The sequence below is a fragment of the Idiotropiscis lumnitzeri genome, chromosome 4 (genome assembly GCF_059441095.1).
Source record: "Idiotropiscis lumnitzeri isolate Australia: NSW breed Sydney's pygmy pipehorse chromosome 4, RoL_Ilum_1.0, whole genome shotgun sequence".
NCBI lineage: Eukaryota > Metazoa > Chordata > Actinopteri > Syngnathiformes > Syngnathidae > Idiotropiscis > Idiotropiscis lumnitzeri.
In genome coordinates, this window is record NC_142394.1 from 6,107,658 (window position 1) to 6,127,500 (window position 19,843).

At 40.4% G+C, this 19,843-nt stretch overlaps 2 protein-coding genes across 4 annotated transcripts in view; both read left to right on the forward strand.

Annotated features, from left to right (window-relative positions):
- gpc4 (glypican 4) overlaps positions 1–13,810 on the forward strand; it is a 33,294-nt gene extending 19,484 nt beyond the window's left edge. The window contains exons 2-9 of one of the 2 annotated variants that reach the window (XM_088294559.1): positions 2,587–2,745; positions 7,352–7,749; positions 8,024–8,189; positions 9,275–9,405; positions 9,485–9,631; positions 9,709–9,833; positions 10,683–10,855; positions 10,931–13,810. In XM_088294559.1, the coding sequence (XP_088150685.1) occupies positions 2,587–2,745; positions 7,352–7,749; positions 8,024–8,189; positions 9,275–9,405; positions 9,485–9,631; positions 9,709–9,833; positions 10,683–10,855; positions 10,931–11,142 (1,511 nt within the window). In that variant the 3' untranslated portion in view covers positions 11,143–13,810. Of the gene's footprint in view, positions 1–2,586; positions 2,746–7,351; positions 7,750–8,023; positions 8,190–9,274; positions 9,406–9,484; positions 9,632–9,708; positions 9,834–10,682 lie in introns of both variants that reach the window. The other variant, XM_088294558.1, reaches the window with a different exon arrangement.
- Positions 13,811–14,867: 1,057 nt separating this feature from the next.
- brd8b (bromodomain containing 8b) overlaps positions 14,868–19,843 on the forward strand; it is a 19,681-nt gene continuing 14,705 nt past the window's right edge. For both annotated transcript variants that reach the window (XM_088294295.1, XM_088294296.1), the window contains exons 1-8: positions 14,868–14,967; positions 17,167–17,263; positions 17,388–17,457; positions 17,555–17,604; positions 17,704–17,826; positions 17,911–17,991; positions 18,093–18,157; positions 19,420–19,583. In XM_088294295.1, coding sequence (XP_088150421.1) covers positions 14,949–14,967; positions 17,167–17,263; positions 17,388–17,457; positions 17,555–17,604; positions 17,704–17,826; positions 17,911–17,991; positions 18,093–18,157; positions 19,420–19,583 — 669 coding nt within the window. In that variant the 5' untranslated portion in view covers positions 14,868–14,948. The remainder of the gene's footprint in view (positions 14,968–17,166; positions 17,264–17,387; positions 17,458–17,554; positions 17,605–17,703; positions 17,827–17,910; positions 17,992–18,092; positions 18,158–19,419; positions 19,584–19,843) is intronic.

Genomic DNA, 19,843 nt, shown 5'->3' on the forward strand with positions numbered 1-19,843 from the left:
AATTACGAAACTCGGCTGTGACAAGCTATCATCATAGCCTCGTGCCTTTTAATCCCTGCATGTTGGACACTTTATTCTTGAACACACTATTCTTTTTGTCAAGTACAAAATGACCTTGTAAATATCATATGAAGTTCACGCCTCTTGCATTTTCATTCTGCTACATCCAGCCCTTTGATGCCTTGCATCATTGCTTGAATTGAAGCCTTGAATAAGCAACACCCTAATCTTATCTATCAAATTGATTTGATGTTATGTAATTTTCACAAATCTTGGGACTTACTGGGCTAACCTGGGATCTTGGGGATTGTATTTTGTGACATGTCATGTGGAAATGTGTATTGCTACAACAAAAAAAGAAAGTCTTTGGATCTTTGTATTCCTTGAATTTTGAGGAAAATTGAAAGCTCTACTTTTGATATAACTTGGAAGGACAAGTAAATAAATTAGTAAGGACGTAAAATAAGAATATACTAAAATAGTAGCAATTAAAAAAAAAAAACTAAAATAAAAAAAAACTAAATAAAAACAAACACCGACTGTTCCTGACCGTTTTGGCCTCTTTCGGGCAGTTTGGTGCCATGCATGGATGGTGTACATGCGAAGAATGAGAACAGAAGAAAGATGTGCTTAAACTTAATATATCTTTTTTCACAGATCGGGAAGAAAATGTGCCTTTGAGTAGCCTCACCTGCATGTATGTGTTTCCAGTGTTTGCGTGTGATTGAATATTCTTTATTTGAAGGAATCTCACGCCCGAAGTTGATGCTAATTTCCTGCCAGTATTAAAGTGAGATCCTCCATTGACTTTAGCATTAGCACTAGCAATGTTTTAAAAACTAAGCATGTTTTTAAATACTGTATACAATGTTTGGAATTCTTTTTGCTGTGTGTTTAGTTTTACAGTAAACTCCTACTGGCTATCATTGAACAGATTAAAGTACACTCTGGCATGACACAATCACGTATGCTACACGCTTGCTCCGCAAGCAACATGGTGCATTCCAAACAAAACGCGATATTCTCCACATTAACTATTTTTCTTCAATTACGTTTCAAAGATCAAGAGAAGCCCAAATCAAAATCACGATTTCATTTTAATTGAATCATCCCACTCTACTTTAGGAATCTACAGTATAATGTATATTTCAACTTACTGTAACTTATTCGAAGGCCGGGTGATTACTGGATCAGTGAAGGTACTTGACTGAAGCCGCTTACGATGAATTGGCTGTGAGATACAATAATGATGACTACGCTTTGCAACACATAAATGATCTTAGTATGAAATAAAACCCAAGAAAAGCAAAATGCGGTAGATTCTCCACCACACTGGCTAGTCGCTAGTCATCCGTTTTGGGCTTGAGGAGGCAGCAAGCTTGTAGAAACGGATGTGTGCACTGAATCAAATTAATCAGTCACCGTATCTGATTTCAATTGTTTTCTATTTCTTTGTCCACAGCTTTGGTAAATTTGAGAGAACCAGTGAAATAGTTGGTTTGAGTATAAGTTGGCTTGACTCGTCATGCGACTCATGCCTGGAGAGTGAGGCACAAGGATGATGTAATAAAACAGCATCTGTTGTAATGTTATGCTGTCCATGTGACCCCAGTTGAATTAACTGACTCAGTACATGTGTGCTAAAGGCTATGAGTTTCTCAGTTATTCCCTGACAAAGTGACTTCAGATGCCTGCCTTACACCTCAGATGCTACACCAGTAAAGGGGATTTTGAACAAATTCTTGTTCGCCACTATCAAAGAGGAATCAGAGCGAGGAATGAGGTCTGCGATTATATGCAAATACCGCAAATTCCCACCATGCAGAACCAACTCCTGTGGTGGGCCAAGAGCAATCGCAGGATTCCCCAAGTTGGTCAAACCTGTCACAGTGGCATGCACGCTTTTGTTTTTCTGTCTGGAAATACAATCGCGCAACAGTGGTCAAGCCTAACCCACCTAACACAATGAGCTTGCCTTTTAAAATATCTGGAAAAATATCAATGACATCATCCGTGACTAGTCAACTCGACTTACATCACGTTTGTCGTGCGACCTGTAGTGGTAGGGGAAAAATGTTCACATTTTAATCAGCAGGTTGAGACTAAAGGATTAACTGATATACAGTAATAGCGAAGAATATAATTTCTTTATATTCAAGGTCGATAGATCATGTGAGTGGAAAGTGTTGGAAATCTGTAATTAGGGAATTACTCGACTATCATTCCTCCCATTTGATTCCTCTTTTCTGTTGTCATTTGTCATTTTTCTGCAAGTTTCCCCTCTCTGTCCACTTTTAAAATCCGTTTGAAGACACATTTTTATTCCTTAGCTTTCGACTCAACGTGAGACTGTCACTGTTCTGCTGTTCTTCTGGTATCTATTGTAAATGTGTTTGTTTGTGTTCTAATTGGCTGCTAATTTATATTACACCATATGGAAAGCGCTTTGTCATAGCTGTTGTGAAATGCGCCATATAAATAAAGTTGTATTGTATTGTATTGTCGAACTAATTTTTTATACAGTAGTGTTGTGACATGTGATATTACTGTATTTTTACGTTATTGCTTTTTTGTTCTTTCTCCCAGGGGCGTCATTGAAAGTCTGTCCGCAGGGTTTCTCATGCTGCACTGTGGAGATGGAGGAAAAGCTGAGCCAGCAGAGTCACTATGATATCAAAGCCCCTGTCTCCAGGCTTAGCAGCAATCTACAGTCGACCTTTAGACAGAGGCATGAACACTTTGACCGTAAGCAGGCACTCATGCACAAACACCACCAGCTACCTTTCATGCTACAATACATTTTCCGCGAAGCGTTGCCCGCCCACCAGCAGTAGCGTGCATGCTGCATGTTTTTTGACGGACGCTCCCACCTGCCATCGCATTGCCCTGATCGGAGACAGTTGGTCTGTGTCCATGGGCCCGTCCACCTGTTTCTCGACATCTCCGTGCCCTCCCTCAGCGGCCCCCTCTATCGGCCTTCCTTCTCTAGAGAGACGCACACGCTCCCAGACGGACCACACACATCTTCAGATTTGCGCTTCCATTTCCTCCGTGTGTGCTCACATGTATCTGCCTGTAAATAGTTGGCTCAGATTTCGCTTGTGGAGGGCGGAAGCACTTGGGAACATGCAACACTGCAGAATTACAGAGGAAGTGGCACAACCTTTGGCTGCTGATGTGCTCCGTTCTGGTTCTAATCGATGTATTTCTTTGTATTAAGATTAAGAGGGTATGAGAAGGATGATGCAACAGTCATGTTGAGGTGTCGGATTAGTTTATGTATGCGTGTTATATGTCTGTTGTATGTGCACGTCTGTGCCTACCTGGGTCACGGACCTTTACATCTTGTGTGTCTGTGAAAGAGAGCGAAGGATTGTCAGCAACAGGGTGCGTGTGCATTGCAGCCAGATGTGAACTGGAATGTGACGTGTCGGAATGCAGCGGCAGCTCGCGCCGTCCCGCCCCTCGCTTTCTCCTTTTGCTGCCCTTTGTCCCCATCTTGTGCCTCTACTGACATTTCCTCTCGTTCTACTTAAACCTTTATTTCCCTCCAGCCATTTCTTTTTTGTATTCTTTGCTGAGCATTTTTGTGCTCCATTTTGTACTTGCTCTGGTCCAAGTTGCTCTCTTGTCAATGGATCCTTTCAAATTGTTTTAAAGCAACAAAAGGTTGTAAATATTGTGTGATTCCTTATTTTTCACACTAGATTTTAATTTAAATTTACATAAATTTCTGATATGTGTTAAACTCAAACTTACAGATACTTGCTGATTTATTTATGTTTTTAATTCCCTCCAAAAGTGGTTGTGCAAATGTGTTGCAAGAATAAAGAATTAACCCCTTAAATCTCACAAGCTTTAAATACGTCTGAATGCAGCAATCATCATAGTTCACTGTAGAATCCGACAAGCACTATTTTAAAAGTCATGCAGTTTGTCTGGAAGGTGTCAGCCCAGAGCTGACAGTGAAATTATAACCTGCTTTTCGTTTACCTTTCGTGCACCCCCATGACGGCAGGAAGCTTGCGGCTCTATCCAAACTGTTAGATGTGGGATCTCTTTACAAAGACCTGCTGCGCTTTCTTCCACTTGCACCATTTGACACCTCTTACCACTTATGACATGTTCTCATTGCTGTCCTATTATTTACCAGTTATACTCCAAGACACACTGTGGAGTTGACGCACAAAGTGCTTATCCTTGTATTAACTGTTCATGAAGATGACATGAACAGCACTATGCATCTGTGCAGAAATATAACTTGAAACGTCAATGAAAACAGACATGACTACATGCATTTAGACACTCCCAAACCCCGGAAGTGGGTGTATGTGATTAGACACGCTCTCACCCTGTGCCTGGAGCTAGAAGTCATGGCCAATTAGGAGACAGAAATAGTTCTCCCCACTTTGCCATGATCTCAGCCTGTCTGTCGGCCTTATTACTCTGACCCTGTCCAGCAGAGCAGGCTTATGTGTGGAATTTAAGAACGTGGATTAAGGCTTCTTACAAGAGACACCCATCGCCAGACATCCAGCAGCAGGAGTGACAGAATCACATCCCATGAGAAAAGAGTGAGGACCAAGGACTAATTGGCACAAATAGGGGTGCAATTACTTCTTGGGTTGGGATTGGGAGGAGCAGAGTTTAAAGGAACACAGGTGGGGGGTGCCAGGAGGAGGAAGTGGAGTGGGAGGTGCTAAAATGCCTTGTTCCTGAAATGGATTCAGTGTTTATAATTTAGGGCTCCTATGCAACATGTGTAGATAGATGATAGAATGGCTGGAGGAAGGGCCGGAGAGGAGAGATTTTTACCATTTATGTTGTTCTACATTGAACATGCTGTGTGTAACATTTCCTGTTGCAACATCTCATCAACTTTGCAAGATGCTGGTGTAATGTTGCTCATTCTCTTGGCATGGATACCTCCACTTCCTCCCATCGTCCTTTCTTGAAGCTTTTTGGCCCACCATGACCCATGTTGTGGTGGTCCTGCCAGAACCAGCAGTAGTGTTTTCACATTTTTAAGCTCGATTCAATACTAGCAAAAAAAAATAAATCTATACGGATTTTGATACCGCTGTAAAAGAAAACAAAAAAACACATTTTTATCATTATTTCAGTTAAAACAATTGCAATTTTTAGTTCTTACATTTTTGAAAACAAGTTATGTAAACAATTGTTGTGGAACACTATTGCAAAGTTAAACTTTTTCAAAATAAGAGAATCAGCAAAACAAACCTTTTTATTGTTAAAATCAAAAAGAGTAAAACATGACACAATCTAAAATTTGTTAAAATAAGCAACACTCTCATGTATGAATGTTAACGTAAATCCAAACCTCAAACAAAAAAAAAATTCAAATTCCAATTTATTTAAACTAAGAACAAGCCAAATTAGAGAGCACTGAGAACACAACATTTGATTTTATTACGTTGGCCTATCCGACTTGTGAAAAAGCACATATTCAAGCCACCTTTAAAAAAATAATGAATTGCAAAACAAATAAAGTGCAAATCTTCCAAGGGGCTTTTAGCATCTTTCTGATCATATTATGTGAAAAATTTTATGATCTTAAAAAAGTCATTCCTTCCTCCTTCCTCTGTTAAAAAGATAAATGATGACTGTCAATTTAAATGGAAAAGTATTTTCTATTTTAAAAAAAATTAAGAACTTGTTGATATCATATTTATTCATGATTTTTTTTTTTTTTTTACTGGCCCAGTCATGTCAGCGTCAGTGAACCTCAGGTGGTCCGACACACTCATGTGAAGAACCCCGATTTACTCTTTTTACTGACTTTAAACTTGTTTGTCCTATAAAATTCCATGGTTGCGGGTAAATCTTTTGTTTTTAATCTCAGTCAGTGAAGAGTACAACTTGGTTTCTTGTCATCTGCTGTGTGTGCCTGTGCATGTGATTTGGGGGCTGCAGTGTTTCCGGTATCCTTGGCAACACAGCGGGGATTTGGAGTTAAAAAAGCCCTCAACTTAACCCACCCCATGCTGCCCTCACTCCGCCCTTTCCCTATTTTTTCTTTTTAGTGTGTCAGTCTGGAGTGGAAGTGACAGCATTACGAGGCGACTGTGTGTGTGTGCGTGTGCGCGTGCGTGCGTGTGGCAAGGAACGTTTAGTGTCTCCCTCTGTGAGAGCATGGGAACTTTACATTTCAAAGGCAAGCATAGGGCACCCAGAGAAACTGCAGTGGGACAGAAGTTTTGTCTGCACGCGGCAGCGAGGGGGAGAAAGGAGATGAGTGAAAGGGGGCCGTGAGCGTTCGCTTGCACGACTGAAGGCGACGCATTTTTCAGTGACTCTGTGGAATTCTCATTTTGTTCAGATTAAGAGAGTCGGGGGTAAGGGGGACTGGATTATTGAGGGTAGGTGGAGGAGGGAGGGTGATGGACATTCCTCAGGATGAAGTAGGTCATTGTTCCCTGTCGACTGAAGAGAGATCGCTGAAGGAACTGATGAAGTGAAAGCAGTATAGGGAGGGAGATGTTGGGATTGGTAAAGGCATACAGGTCCATATATAGGAGGGGAAACAGTTCTCATTATTCAGTAATCCTATTGAAAAATGCCTCTGAAGGACTGTCCAAGAGAAGCCAGGAGAAACCAAAGCCAATGGAATGTGACAACAGAAAAAAATGCCATTGATGATGGTCAGTTTGATGTAAGGAGATGTCACTGCTGAATGGCCGGTCTGCAACACTGAGCCAGACGTTTTCCAACTGCCTGCATTGCTCAACTTTTGATCCATTGCCTTACGACTCCACTAAATTGGACTATATCAACATTTGTTGACATTTGTTTTTCCTTTACCATTTTAGAAACTTTAACGATATGCAGGATCTGATTTGCAATTTTTTTTTCTTCTACTTATGATCACCTTTTGTGGTTTCAAATTTGTATTACAAATCCAATAGATGCTTTGGCTTAACACCAACGAAACAAGCTTTACTCATGTAGCACTGTTTATGAAAGAACTGTCACAAAGCTGTGCTTTCTAAAAGGACAGTCAACAGACAGAAAACACACATACAGAGTAACATTAGAGCCAGAGGTACACAAGGTAAACAGCTAAGAACAAAGGATATGAAATGTAATAAAGGAGTTTGGGTAATTCCAAACAGAACATTGGTAAAATAAAGAACTTTCTAAAACGATGCTGACTCAACAGCACCTCTACTGGATGCAGCCAAGTGGTGCACTGTATTTTTTTCACAGTTGCTTTATGATGCAATTAGTAAATGCTGCACAATGGTCAGGATTTTAAATTATGTGAATGTAATCTAGTTTGTTTAGTAATGCCACAAATCGTTCCTTGTCTTCCACCCTCTCCCTCCTACAGGGTTCTTCAGGGAACTTTTGAAAAATGCAGAGGAGTCACTGCACAGCATGTTTGTACGAACCTACGGGATGATGTACGTGCAGAATGCCGAGCTGTTCAAGAACTTCTTCCAGGCCCTGACGCGCTACTACGTGTCTGGCAGCGCGGCTGTAAACCTGGAGTCCATGCTGTCAGACTTTTGGGCCGACCTCCTGGAGAGGATGTTCCGGCTGGTCAACGTGCAATATGAATTCAGCGACGCCTACATGGAGTGCGTCAGCCGCCACACGGAGCAGCTGCAGCCTTTTGGGGACGTGCCTCGCAAGCTCCGCATCCAGTTGACGCGTGCTTTTGTTGCCGCGCGCACATTTGTGCGTGGCTTGAACCTCATGCCTGAGGTAGTCAACAAAGTCTCAACGGTAAGAGTAGAAGTTGCACTTTTGTCAGCGATAAACCTTTCTTTAGGAATGTAGCGCTGTGTTTTCTGAACACATATCATTCTTGGCTCCGATTCCATTCAAGTCTGATAACATAAACCACTTTGTTTTCTCTAGTGTGACATGTTTTTCCACTGTACAGAGTGATTAATTGATGATTAGATTAGAATGTTTTGTGAAATAATGGCCAGTAAACTAAATAGTCAGTGTGCAAGTATATTATTGAGTCAATGTTTGTCTTCAAACTGCCCTGCAGGTCAGCGCGTCTCCCAGCTGTGTGCGAGCATCCATGAAGATGTTGTACTGTCCCTACTGCTCGGGCCAAGTGGCCCTGAAGCCCTGCCAGAATTATTGTCTGAATGTGATGCGGGGCTGTTTGGCCAACCAGGCAGACTTGGACACAGAGTGGAACAACTTTCTTGGTTAGTGACAATACTGCTACCTTCCCAAAGTCCTTCTAATCTTGTGTGGAATCTGTCATTTTATTACACCACTATTAGTTTTCAGAGTTGACCAAATTTCTCTTCCTGTATTGCAATGGTAACATGAGTGGCCCAATGATATTTGGTTAATTGTTCTTGGCTGTGTACATTAACTCAGTGATTCCCAACTATTCTGCCACAAGTGATGATCAGGTGTCTCATGCCAAATATATTCTGCTTCAGTTATTTCATCCCAAAAGTATTTATGACAAATTCAATGGGGAATGATTTGAAAAAAAAAAACATTCTGTTGGGTTAGAATTTTATGCTGAAACAAAAATTGTCATGCTGATAATTTTCACCACATTTTACGAGAATATCAAAATTCCACTGATAAGACTTGCCATCTTATTTCAATTGAACTCGTCTACAGATATTTGGCAACTTCTTCATGCACAACAAATGCTTCCATTCCTATACCAAGCCAGTTAACGAAATTGAAAATAGTATGAAAAAAATTGTATCTGAAAATATTGAGCATAACCCAAATTGTTTGCAAAAGGTTGTAATTCGTAACCCGAGGTTCAACTGTATTTATTTGGTGGTGTGCCATGAGAATTTTACTCATATGTGCCTCGGCCCAGTGAAGTTTGTGAAACATCATAGTCAACCGTCATTCTGTACTCATAGCCTCCTGATGAATCTAGTTCTGTTGGTAGACATAAAGGCATATCAGTTTCAGAAATGTTGAAATTCCGTTGACACACAAATGATTATTGGTGTATGAATGCGACAAAATTATTTTATAGCACAATTTAGTGGCTTTTGTTCAAAATATACTGGTTGTAGTCTGGAGCTATGACAAAACAAATTCAAGATTTGGAGTTAACTGTACCAGATATGACAATTAATCTGCTAACTCTGTTTTGTGTGGGGCCACCTGCAATTCACAGTCACAAAACTAAGCGTAAGATTTTGACTTTGCTTCCCCCTAGTGGACATTATTTACAACACAATGTTTAAAGTGGCGCAAGGTACATTTCAATGAATGATTTCTAACTTGGTAGTTTGTCCAATTGTTTTAGATGCCATGCTTGGTCTGGTTGAGAGGCTTGAGGGTCCTTTCAATTTCGAGTCTGTCGTGGATCCCATTGACGTGAAGCTTTCCGATGCCATCATGAACATGCAAGAGAACAGCATGCAAGTTTCACAGAAGGTCAGTATTTTTCCACCACTTTAAAAGGTGCGAGAAATACACCGACTCAATGGCAGTTAACCTTTTCTTCGGCTGGCAGGTATTCCATGGATGTGGTCAGCCTAAACCGAGCATGGCATTCCGGTCCAAGCGTTCTGCCAAGGGCACAGTCTTCACCGGTCGCTTCCGCCCCTACAGCCCTGACGCAAGCCCTACCACTGCTGCTGGAACAAGTTTAGACAGACTGGTGAGGTCTAAGATAATAGCGCTTGAGCACAGTGTTTCTTTTTGTGAGGCAGCGCTTGACTGTGTTTTCTACAACAGACGATTGATGTAAAGAAGAAGTTGAAACATGCCAAGAAGTTCTGGTCCACATTGCCAGACACTGTTTGTGCCGGTGAGAGAATTGCACCTGGTGATGACTGCTGGAATGGAACAGCAAAAAGCAGGTAAATGATTTCATACCAACATCTAATGCATAGTTTTCCCGCACCATATCACAGTTCATCATTTGCGCCCCGAGCTTTTTCGTGTTTTGATGGGTTTTTTTTTAAACAGCATACTGTGTAACCTTGATTTAACTCACTAATGTGGGTGAGGGGTGTCCATTAGAGCCAACAGTCTGTTAAATTTAAGTACTGTTTTGTGTCCGAAAATAAAATACCATGTTCAAGAGCCTTGTACACACACTACGGTGTGTTGATTGCACAATAGCTCCAGAAAACCACAGCGGACAGACTTTAACAACTTCTATGCAAAGAGGCATTTGGTGGGGACTTTGGAGGTTTGAATCTAGAGTCCATTGATTCTAGGGCTGTTAAAATGAGCTTTTACTGGACTTACTAATTGGATTGCCCTCCTGTGACGGAAAGCGGAGCCACAGTCGCGATACACTTTCTCATGCATCGGGAGGACAGTAATGAACATTACCCCCATGAGCACACAGCTCACAGCTCATGACCACACACTCACAAGCACCCCCTCCGATATTAGACGCCAGCCCACCAGGCCCCGCCTCTGAAAGGCACACGGGTGTACCCGCACATTATGTGTATGTGTACCCTGAAAATATTCATTTTATTCTTGCATTTGTTGTTTTGTGTTCAAATACATTTACAACATGTTTAAAAAGTGTGCTCGAGTAGGAATTAATGTCCATGTGTGAGCATCAAAACTATACATTTTAAAATGATCTGGGTGGGTATCTATACCCTTGGCCCTCAATAAACGGGGGTTCACTGCAGTAACCCAGCAATACTTCTACTGAACCATCTAATCTTGCTGATTTTGTCTCATAGGTATGAGGCAGTTGTCATTGGCAATGGGCTGGCCAATCAGGTGTCCAACCCCGACGTGGACGTGGACATCACAAAGCCAGACATTGTGATTCGAAGTCAGATTGCAGTTCTGAAGGAAATGACAAGTTGGCTGAAAGCTGCGTACAGCGGCAATGATATCTCAATTGATAACGGTGAGAATGCAAACCTTTTATTGGCCTCGGATTATATGCGCAAAGACATCACTTTCTGCGTTTCTGTGTTCCCAGACGAGGAAGCCAGCGGAGGAGAGGAGAGTGGAAGCGGCTGCGATTCTCCATCCTGTGGCATGGATCGGGACATCTACTTCTCCACTCCTCCCAACCCGGTGGATCCCCGGATTAATCTAGTGCACAGTGAAACAGCAGCTGGTGTAACCCTGCAGGGAAGCGTGGCACTGGTGCTCTGCGGGCTGGCCCTGCTTGCTGCCCACTTGAGATAAAAGTATTTGGCTGTGAGACCAAGAGAATGACTGAGAATGATGGGGTTAAGGGGAAAACTGACTGAAAGACTTTAACAAAACTGCCTTCAGGACCACGGACAGTCTTCCATTGGAGGGGGGAGGGGATCTGAGAACTCTTCTTAATATTACAATAATTTCACTTTTCATTATTTGTTTGCATGTTTCAAGGACAACAATCTGATTCTCTTCCTAAGAACGCCACCTTTTCCACGAACTAAACCTTGATTCCTCGTGGCTCTGTTGGAGCTACACTATGGTCGCGCCTGCAGCATTAGGAAAACTATCTAAGTGTTTTATTTAGGCAGTTTTAATCTCATACTTCAGTATGTGCCTTCTTCAATGATGCCATCTACAATATATAACACATGGTACCTATGATGGAACATACCTTCCTCGTCATTGGTGTCCTTCCATCGTACAGAGATCTGCAAGTAACATAGATTGTAGAAGCAATATTAGAGCGGTGATAATGAGTGTTCATTTCTAACAGTCATGTATTACTCCGTGTGCAAACTGTGAATCTCTCAATCTACAACAGCCAGTATGAAATTGTGGGAATGGAGAGTCTGGACTTGTTTCTCTCAACTTAGAGATAGGTTCTTTGTTCTGTGTTTGCCTTGAAAAGATAAAACGTCTTGTCATGGCTGCAGCATTACTTCATACAATACAATACAATACAACTTTTCAGTGGATACAAAAAGAGCCTTTATCAGGGGACAGAATCATTCTTAACAAGAGCTTTGAGGGCTCACCTTGAGTCCAAACCTGCACAGACTATATCGGCTATGAGCATAATCACAGCCTCACTTCTAAGTTCCTCCGTTTAGCAGTTTAGTAGTAAGGTCATACCTCATACATGCTCTCTACGTCAGTGCAATCTAGCGACTATGGAGTTGAAAGTGTTAGAAAAGTTACCTGTTGTGGCTCCCCGGTGAATTGAGATCAGGCCTGACAAGGAGCTGGACTCTTCCGGTGTTACCCCTGAAGACAGCAAAGCTGACAATTCCCAAATGCCCCATGTTTTTGTACTGCATACTCAGTTCAGGGCTGAAGATCTGACTTTGTACAGTCTTACATGTTTGAAAGTAATGTTTCACACATTCATCCAGACAAGAGAACCAAAAGAGAGTGCTTCGATCAAAAGGAAAAACTATTTTAATACAGGGTTTTTATGTTGAAGAGGTGCTGTATTTTTTATAGCTATTTTTGGTATGAAGATATATATTAGGTACTACAGTGGGGTTTAAATGCTACTTTCAAGTGGTTGAACTGGCTTGTGTGCACCTTGGTTGCACATTTGTACCTCATACATGGCCTTTTTCAGTATAATTGGACTCCTTGTGAACCTTTTAATCGATCTATCCTTATCCTCACAGCCTCATCATTTCAACTCAAAATGAATCCAATGTCCGGTATGGATTTTTGTTCTTGTTGTTTTCGGGCGATCAATCATACAGTAATTGGCAACTTCTGAAGGTAAAATACATTTAGATTTTTCAAATTGTGTCTGCCATGTGCTGAAATTCCCTTTTGGCGTGTCATATGTTGTTGGCCAAAAAGCACAATGCAAGGGTTTGTATTCATTTAATTATTCGGTGTTATTTTTCCCATGTCATTTCAACAATTGGGGTGACTTGAGTAGCCTTTGTACAGTAATTTATGTATATCCTATTGTCATTCTCTGAACCTGGCAAAGACTATTCATATTTTACCGTATTCATTGTCACTTAAACATCACAGTCTTTCAGTTACATGTGGGGCTTTTACATATGCAATTTTAAGATTTTTTTTTTTTTAAAGGTGGCTTTTCCCAGTACCTTGACGGACCCTAAACATCTGGCCTCAGTAAAGACGGGCAGAAAATACTGCACACCACCATTTCCTCTTGTTTGGCTTTGAAATTGACAGTTTAATTGTAAGCTCATGCTAAAATGTCTTCAAAATAAGTGAGCAGCCCACTCATGAAGACAGGATCAATCACTGTTAAAAAAAAATCTCACTTTGAAGGAACCCCTATGCAATCAGTTTAAAATCCCGAAGCCTTAATTTCAAATAATGAAGCCTGAGCTTCAGCAATTGGATTTGGCATTACTGTACTTCAATTTGAAAGACATTGGTCTATTAGTAATATTTGTTCAAGTGCTTATGCAAGTCTTCGTGTCTTTTAGAAGAATTGCATTTAGTGAAGAATCCCCCTCCAAAAATTGAGCTTTCAGATTAAGTGTTTTGGGAAATGATGGTAAATGTCTATGCTTGCGGGGCCGCTGCAGCATTTTCCTGCTGCCAGGAGTTGGTCCCGCTGTTGGATGCTTTGTTTTTTAACAACAGAGCAACTTCAGTCCTGGGATGAAGTTGAGTTGGACAGGTGTTGGTAGTCTTTTATCTGTCTTTAGCCTACAAGGATGGACTCAATCATCTCTGCGGAGAGTGTGTGTGAACAACTGAAAAGAAAAAGCGAAGTGTAAATAAAGAGCAGCCGTTTTAGATGTCTCTAAAAGAGGCCGTAACATTACAACAGATTTTTACATGTCAGAGTATCTCCTAAATGTTATGTAAAAACAAGATGAGATAGATGTTGAATTGTAAGAAAAAAAATGTATATTAAACATTTCTTAGTCTTGTTGAAATAAAGACTGCCAATATTTAACTGATTGTGAACGTCTTCATTTTGTTAACTTTGCACTTTCCACCCGGCTTGGAGATTGCAGATATCGTCATAACAACAAAGTGCAGGCAAGAGATAAGGCCTCAACTTTAGTGGATGCTGCACTTCCCCCTGTGTAAGTGAAGAAGCGACTGGCATGGAGTTTTTGATTTTTGTGGATCAAAAACACCATTATGATCACTGTTTTTGCTCATATTTGCTTACGTTTGAGCCAAAATATTTTCATGGATTGAAGTGGACAAGAGTGGTGATGTGCAATTTAATTTGGGTGGCGGTTGGTTTTCATTTCAGACAACGGAACTGATGAATCAAGCAATATTTCAATGCTTGCCTCCCTGCTGTGACGTAGATGCTGCAACCGGAAAAAAATAACAAACCAACCTCCAAAAGGGAGTATTTCTCATCCCAAAAAAGTCCTTAAATAACTACAGAATATTTGTTTTCGGGGGGGGGACTTTTACTATTGATGCAATTTTTACATACATACCTTTTATATAAAGGCCAATGTTCAGCAGGATCAAGTATCCCTTTAAAGGGACGCTTCACTGACGTTAACATTGGCACTTATATAATAGGTTTGAATGGAAAAAGGACATCAGTATTTACAAAAAAAAAGCATAATCTATGTACCTCTACTCACTTCCACATATCCATATTTTCATATTAATTAGTGACATTGAGGTTTCCCCCCACATTCGAAAAATGAGTGTGGTAGGTATTTTGGACACTCTCTAAATTGTCTCTAGGTATGAGCACGGATGGTGGTTTGTCTTTGTGTGCCCTGAGATTGGCTGGCAAGCAGTTCAGGTGTACCTCACCCACCCTTAATGAATATCATTTACCCATTAACACACACTATTATGTTATGAAAACATAAAGGCGTCAAACAAAACGTTTGTCTGACTAAAATAGTTGGTGCATCTCCGTGCAGCAAATTAATATAGCAACGTTTTCACCGATTATGCCACGTTGACACATTCAATATGGCAGCGACGTTTACGTATAATACCTCGTCAGGGCGGAATTTATTTGATCTGCTGTTAAATTCTCGCATGCCATTTGTGTACCACCGAAATTTGTCCGGCGGAAGTTGGGCCATTAGTATTATTGCCACAAAGAAATGGCGAGCGGCATAGGCAGTAAGTAGTGTTTTTGTTATTCCTGGCGTCTTTTTCTTGTATTTTAGAGCACACAGCTATAGTGAATATGTTCCAAACTTTTTTCTTTCGCTTGGTTTAGTTGAAAATATGACTTTTATCGTTTTAAAGAAACGTAACAACACGTATCTGTTTGTGTCTCACCATAGTGTTCCCCCGTAATAACAGTACCAAGCTAACGCGGATTGTATTTTAACCATTTGTTAGATTCCCTAATGTTGTTTTGAGTATTGTTTTTGCATTTTCTTTTACGCTCACTTACAATCGGTCACTGTAACCGACTTTATTACAAGCAATACTGCCTAATTCAAACGGGATTTAAGTTAGTATCAATTAGGTTAGGCACCTACAATAAACTGGACAATGATTACGTATACCCACCCTGCTTTACGTTTGCTTTTTAGTTTTAATTTTTATGTTGTGTGCTGAATGTTTTGGTGTGTAGTTTGCTCCGGTGTTTTAACGTAATGGGTCTCAATGCCTCTCGTACCAACAGCAACGGGTGATTCTGATGTTTTTTTTTTTTTTTTTTTTTTACATTTTTTAATAAGGATGCATGTACCTCCTGTACCTTTATGTTTTGATATATATAAATCTATTCTAATTGTTTTATTTTTTTTAATTAATTACAGTCACCGTAAAGAAAACTGCAAGAAAAACGTATTTTAAGCAAAAATAAATAAATAAACTAAACTAATTCAGTAATCTGTTTTAACTGTATGTAAAAACTCCATTGTAAATGCTGTTTTCTTGAGACCTGCAATATGTTAATTGGTTATTGTTTGATATTACTTCTACATCACTTTCAACAACACAACTGTATATTGATGATACTATTGATATTAAAACATTGACTCATTAATTGTTTGGGAAACTTACACTTAAGTGTCCTGTAACACTTCAAATTTCCCCATTGTGGGACTAATAAAGGACATCTTTATCTTTATCGATAGTTACCATATAGTATGAATGTATTCTGAAAATACTGTATCACAGTTTTCGTCTTGTAAATCAAATCAAATTTTATTTTTACAGCACCTTTCATACACAAAATGCAGCTCAAAGTGCTGAACAATGTAGACGTCTCAATTACAACAAAGAACTAAAACCCACTACCACCCACCCAACATAAAGACAAGACACATCCACATGCACGCCTGAACTCTCATACATACAGAACACTCACATTCACACAACCTGATAAACTGTCTTAATAGAAAGACAGAAAGACATGGCAAGGCACAGAGAAACCATATGAGGAAAATGTACCCAAGGTAGGTCATCTGCGCTGAGAGTAATGACAGCCCACGGCCACAGCGAACTCCACCATCACAGAGACCCCCGGCCCAGATTGACCGGGGTAGACCCTACACATAGTGCCCCGGGCCTACGGAGCTTCCGGGATGATGAACCCCGTGACAAGGCCAGCCACACCTCCCAGCGCGGAGGCCCCCGTTGAGGAAACTCTGGAGCTAAAATATATAAAAGAAAAATTATAATGCTAAAAGACAAAGAAGCTAAAAATTAAAAGACAATAATAGTAGATAAATCGACGGAGCTAAAATATGTAAAAGAAAAATTATGATGCTTAAAGACAAATTAAAAGACGATAATGCTAGATAAAATGACAGTCCTGAATTAAAAGAGTAAGATAAATCATTTAAAAGCCAAACTAAAAAGGTGAGCCTTGAGCTTCCTCTTAAAAATATCAACAGTCTCTGCGGACCTGATGTTCTCTGGCAGACTATTCCATACACGAGGACCAGAATGGCTGAATGCAGCCTCACCTTGTGTTCCGGTCCTCACCTTAGGGATAACTAAAAGGCCGGTGCCAGAGAACCTCAGGGTCCGTGAGGGTTGATATGAGGAGAGAAGGTCGGATAAATAAGATGGCCCAAGACCGTTAAGACATTTAAAAACTAATATAAGCGCCTTAAAATCCATTCTGAAACGCACGGGGAGCCAATGCAGCGATTTTAAAACTGGTGTAATATGTATAAATTTATGTTTTTCTTTCTTATACGGCTTCATACTTTGGTGAAATAAAAAAAAATTAATACATTGTATTATTGTTATTGTTTTATATGCAAACATAAACACATTTTTTTAAAATATAATTCTCATTATATAATTTCATTACAATGCTTCTGAACATTTTACTTTGTCTCCACTGTGTACCAGAACATAAAATTCTGAATGTGGGGCCGACAGAACCATGGTCAGTCAGGGAGAAACTGTGCCTGGCCTCCTCTGTTATGAGGAGTGGTGACCAAAACTGGTAAACCAACGACTTTATAGCCCTGTTCTTTATTTATCTACAAACTAATTTCCACACTTAAAAGAATATCACTTTGTATAATTTTCTTTGCTTGAAGTACCTTTTCCTCTTCTGATACTTTTAGGGTATCTGTAAGTAGAGCCATCAAGCCTTTTTCTGAGCCTGGTCGTCCACCTGACTGGTTCTCACAGAAGGTAAGCGATCCCAGCTGTTGTTGTCTGAGCAGGTATCATTGGATTTAATCAATGTCCTCACTATCAGGGCTTATTTATTCATGTCTTATCCTTTCAGCACTGTGCCTCGCAATACTCCGAGCTGCTGGAAGCCACAGAAGCCCCTAAGTCAGTCCTGAAAAACACAAATACATCGACAAAATACCAATACACTGATTAGTTGTTGCTTTTGCCACATTTGTAACTTAAACTCGACTTGTGTTCTAGACGTAAGCGAGGTGAGAAGGGTGAGGTGGTTGAGACCATTGAAGATGTAATTGTTCGTAGACTGACTACTGAGAGGATAGAGGAGCTGAAAAAACTACTACGAGACACGCAAGAACAGTACAGGTAGCTATGACCTTTAAAGGAAGTTTTAAGAATTTATGATGACTTTTACATCCTTCACCCTATCTGTGATTTCTGTCTGTGCAGGAAGCTGAAAAAGGAAGTGGATCTGATACAGACTGGTCACATGGACCCCCAGCTGAAAGAACTGTGGGCAGAGATAACATTGTAAGATTTGTTCAACCAAGTTGAATTTCTTTCCTTTGTCAAAGCATCCACGTTGTCAAACGACACTTTTCCTTCCCTTTTCTTGCAATTTTCCGTGCCAGAAAGAAGAAGCAGGATGAGGAGGAGGCAGAGCAGAAGAGGAAAGCAACAGAAATGGCCTATCAAGGTGAGAAATGTCAAAGTATTCAGAGTTCAGAATTTAGCTTATGCAAATTCCCGAGTTGTACTGAAGACAAATCAATTAAATAAAAATTGAATTGTACACTTTCACCTTTACATAATAATTCTCTCATGGCACACTAATTTGCCACGGCACCGTGGTCTATAATCACTGCTTCTTTTGTACGTATCGTGCCGTGGTCGGGCCGAAAGTAGTCTCATAATTCACAATTCTTGTCAATGACACTGTTATTTAGTTAGCAATTGAACATAGAAATTAGAAATCCCTTTATTGTCATTGTACTCAAGTGTGCAACGAGATTAGAGGGAAGTAAAGATTCATTGAAAATAAATTTACTATAGATTATAAACTGCTCAAAATATGCACCGATATAAAAAATAAAATAATCCTTTTGCAACACCATGTTAACCGCTCCCTCGTCTATGTGCTGGAAACAAACTGCGAACGCACAATTACTGAATTCCATGTAAACCTCCTTTTCATAGCAGCACCGCGGTGATAAACTAGCACCTTAAAAATGAAGCACCTAGTGGCTGATGCCCGATTTAATTTCTGACATAGACAGACGTGTCTGAAAGCCAACTGTGGTTAGCACACACGGGCTACCTTGTGCGTCTGAGGGAACGCCACACGCATTCTCTGATTTGTTGTCATAAATTATAATGGGTACATGGGAATTCTCTGATAACTGGCTCATAAATTCCAATTTCAAAGACATATTGGCTCAGGATTAAGAAAGCTAAATGCAGACTTTGTGTGAAATCATTTGACATCTACAACACGAGGGAGGTGGCGGCTGTGTTTGGTCTTTGTATGAGCTGCATTACTTCGCTATTGTGTTCTGGAAATTATTTGGCCTGATGGCATATAAAGAATCAGAATAATACCAATTTATGTCGTTATTTTTCAAATGGCACAAATTATTTGAAGGTTTTACTGAAAAGTCTTGAAATTAGGTTCTGCAAAAAGTACTACATTTTGAAATCGCAAATTTGTAGGCATCCTGATTGCTCTTGCCACCTTCAACCTGTCCCATCAGGTGTTGCCACAGTGAGTCACACGTTTCTACCCCGGATGCCCTTTCTGTTACAACTCACCAATTTATTTCTTTATTCATTTCAATTTGACCACAACAGTTTTGGAATGCGGGGTACACTTTCGGCATCAGGAGCAATATAATCATTTTAAAGACGATAAGAAAGTTTGATGAATGCATACATTATTCTATGACTGTCTTTGTCTTTCAGCTCGTCAAGCAATTAAAAACACACCCAAGCGTCTGCCCAGTGTCACTGTTCGCTCCCCTTTGGGGACCAGTCCCACAAGCCTGGACCCTCCGACGGACAGCTCAGCCCCCACACCACCCACGGAACCTGCAGGCATCGTCTCCGATGACACTAGCACCCACTCTGTAAGTGTCCGCTAGTCTCTGTATTAAAGTACTAGTTGAACGCATATCTTTTTTTAGTTATGCTCCTATTTATATTTTGTACCCTCGAATAGTGATTAGCTACTCCCCACGTAGCCTATTTGCTGACCGTATTGAAACCTATTCTCGCTAATGCACTGAAAACCCTACCTATTAGCTGTTTTTTGTGCTCAGACCTAAGCCTTTTGTAACATAAAAGTAGCACTTTGGTGCAATCTTGGTGCTAAGGAACTATGTTAGGA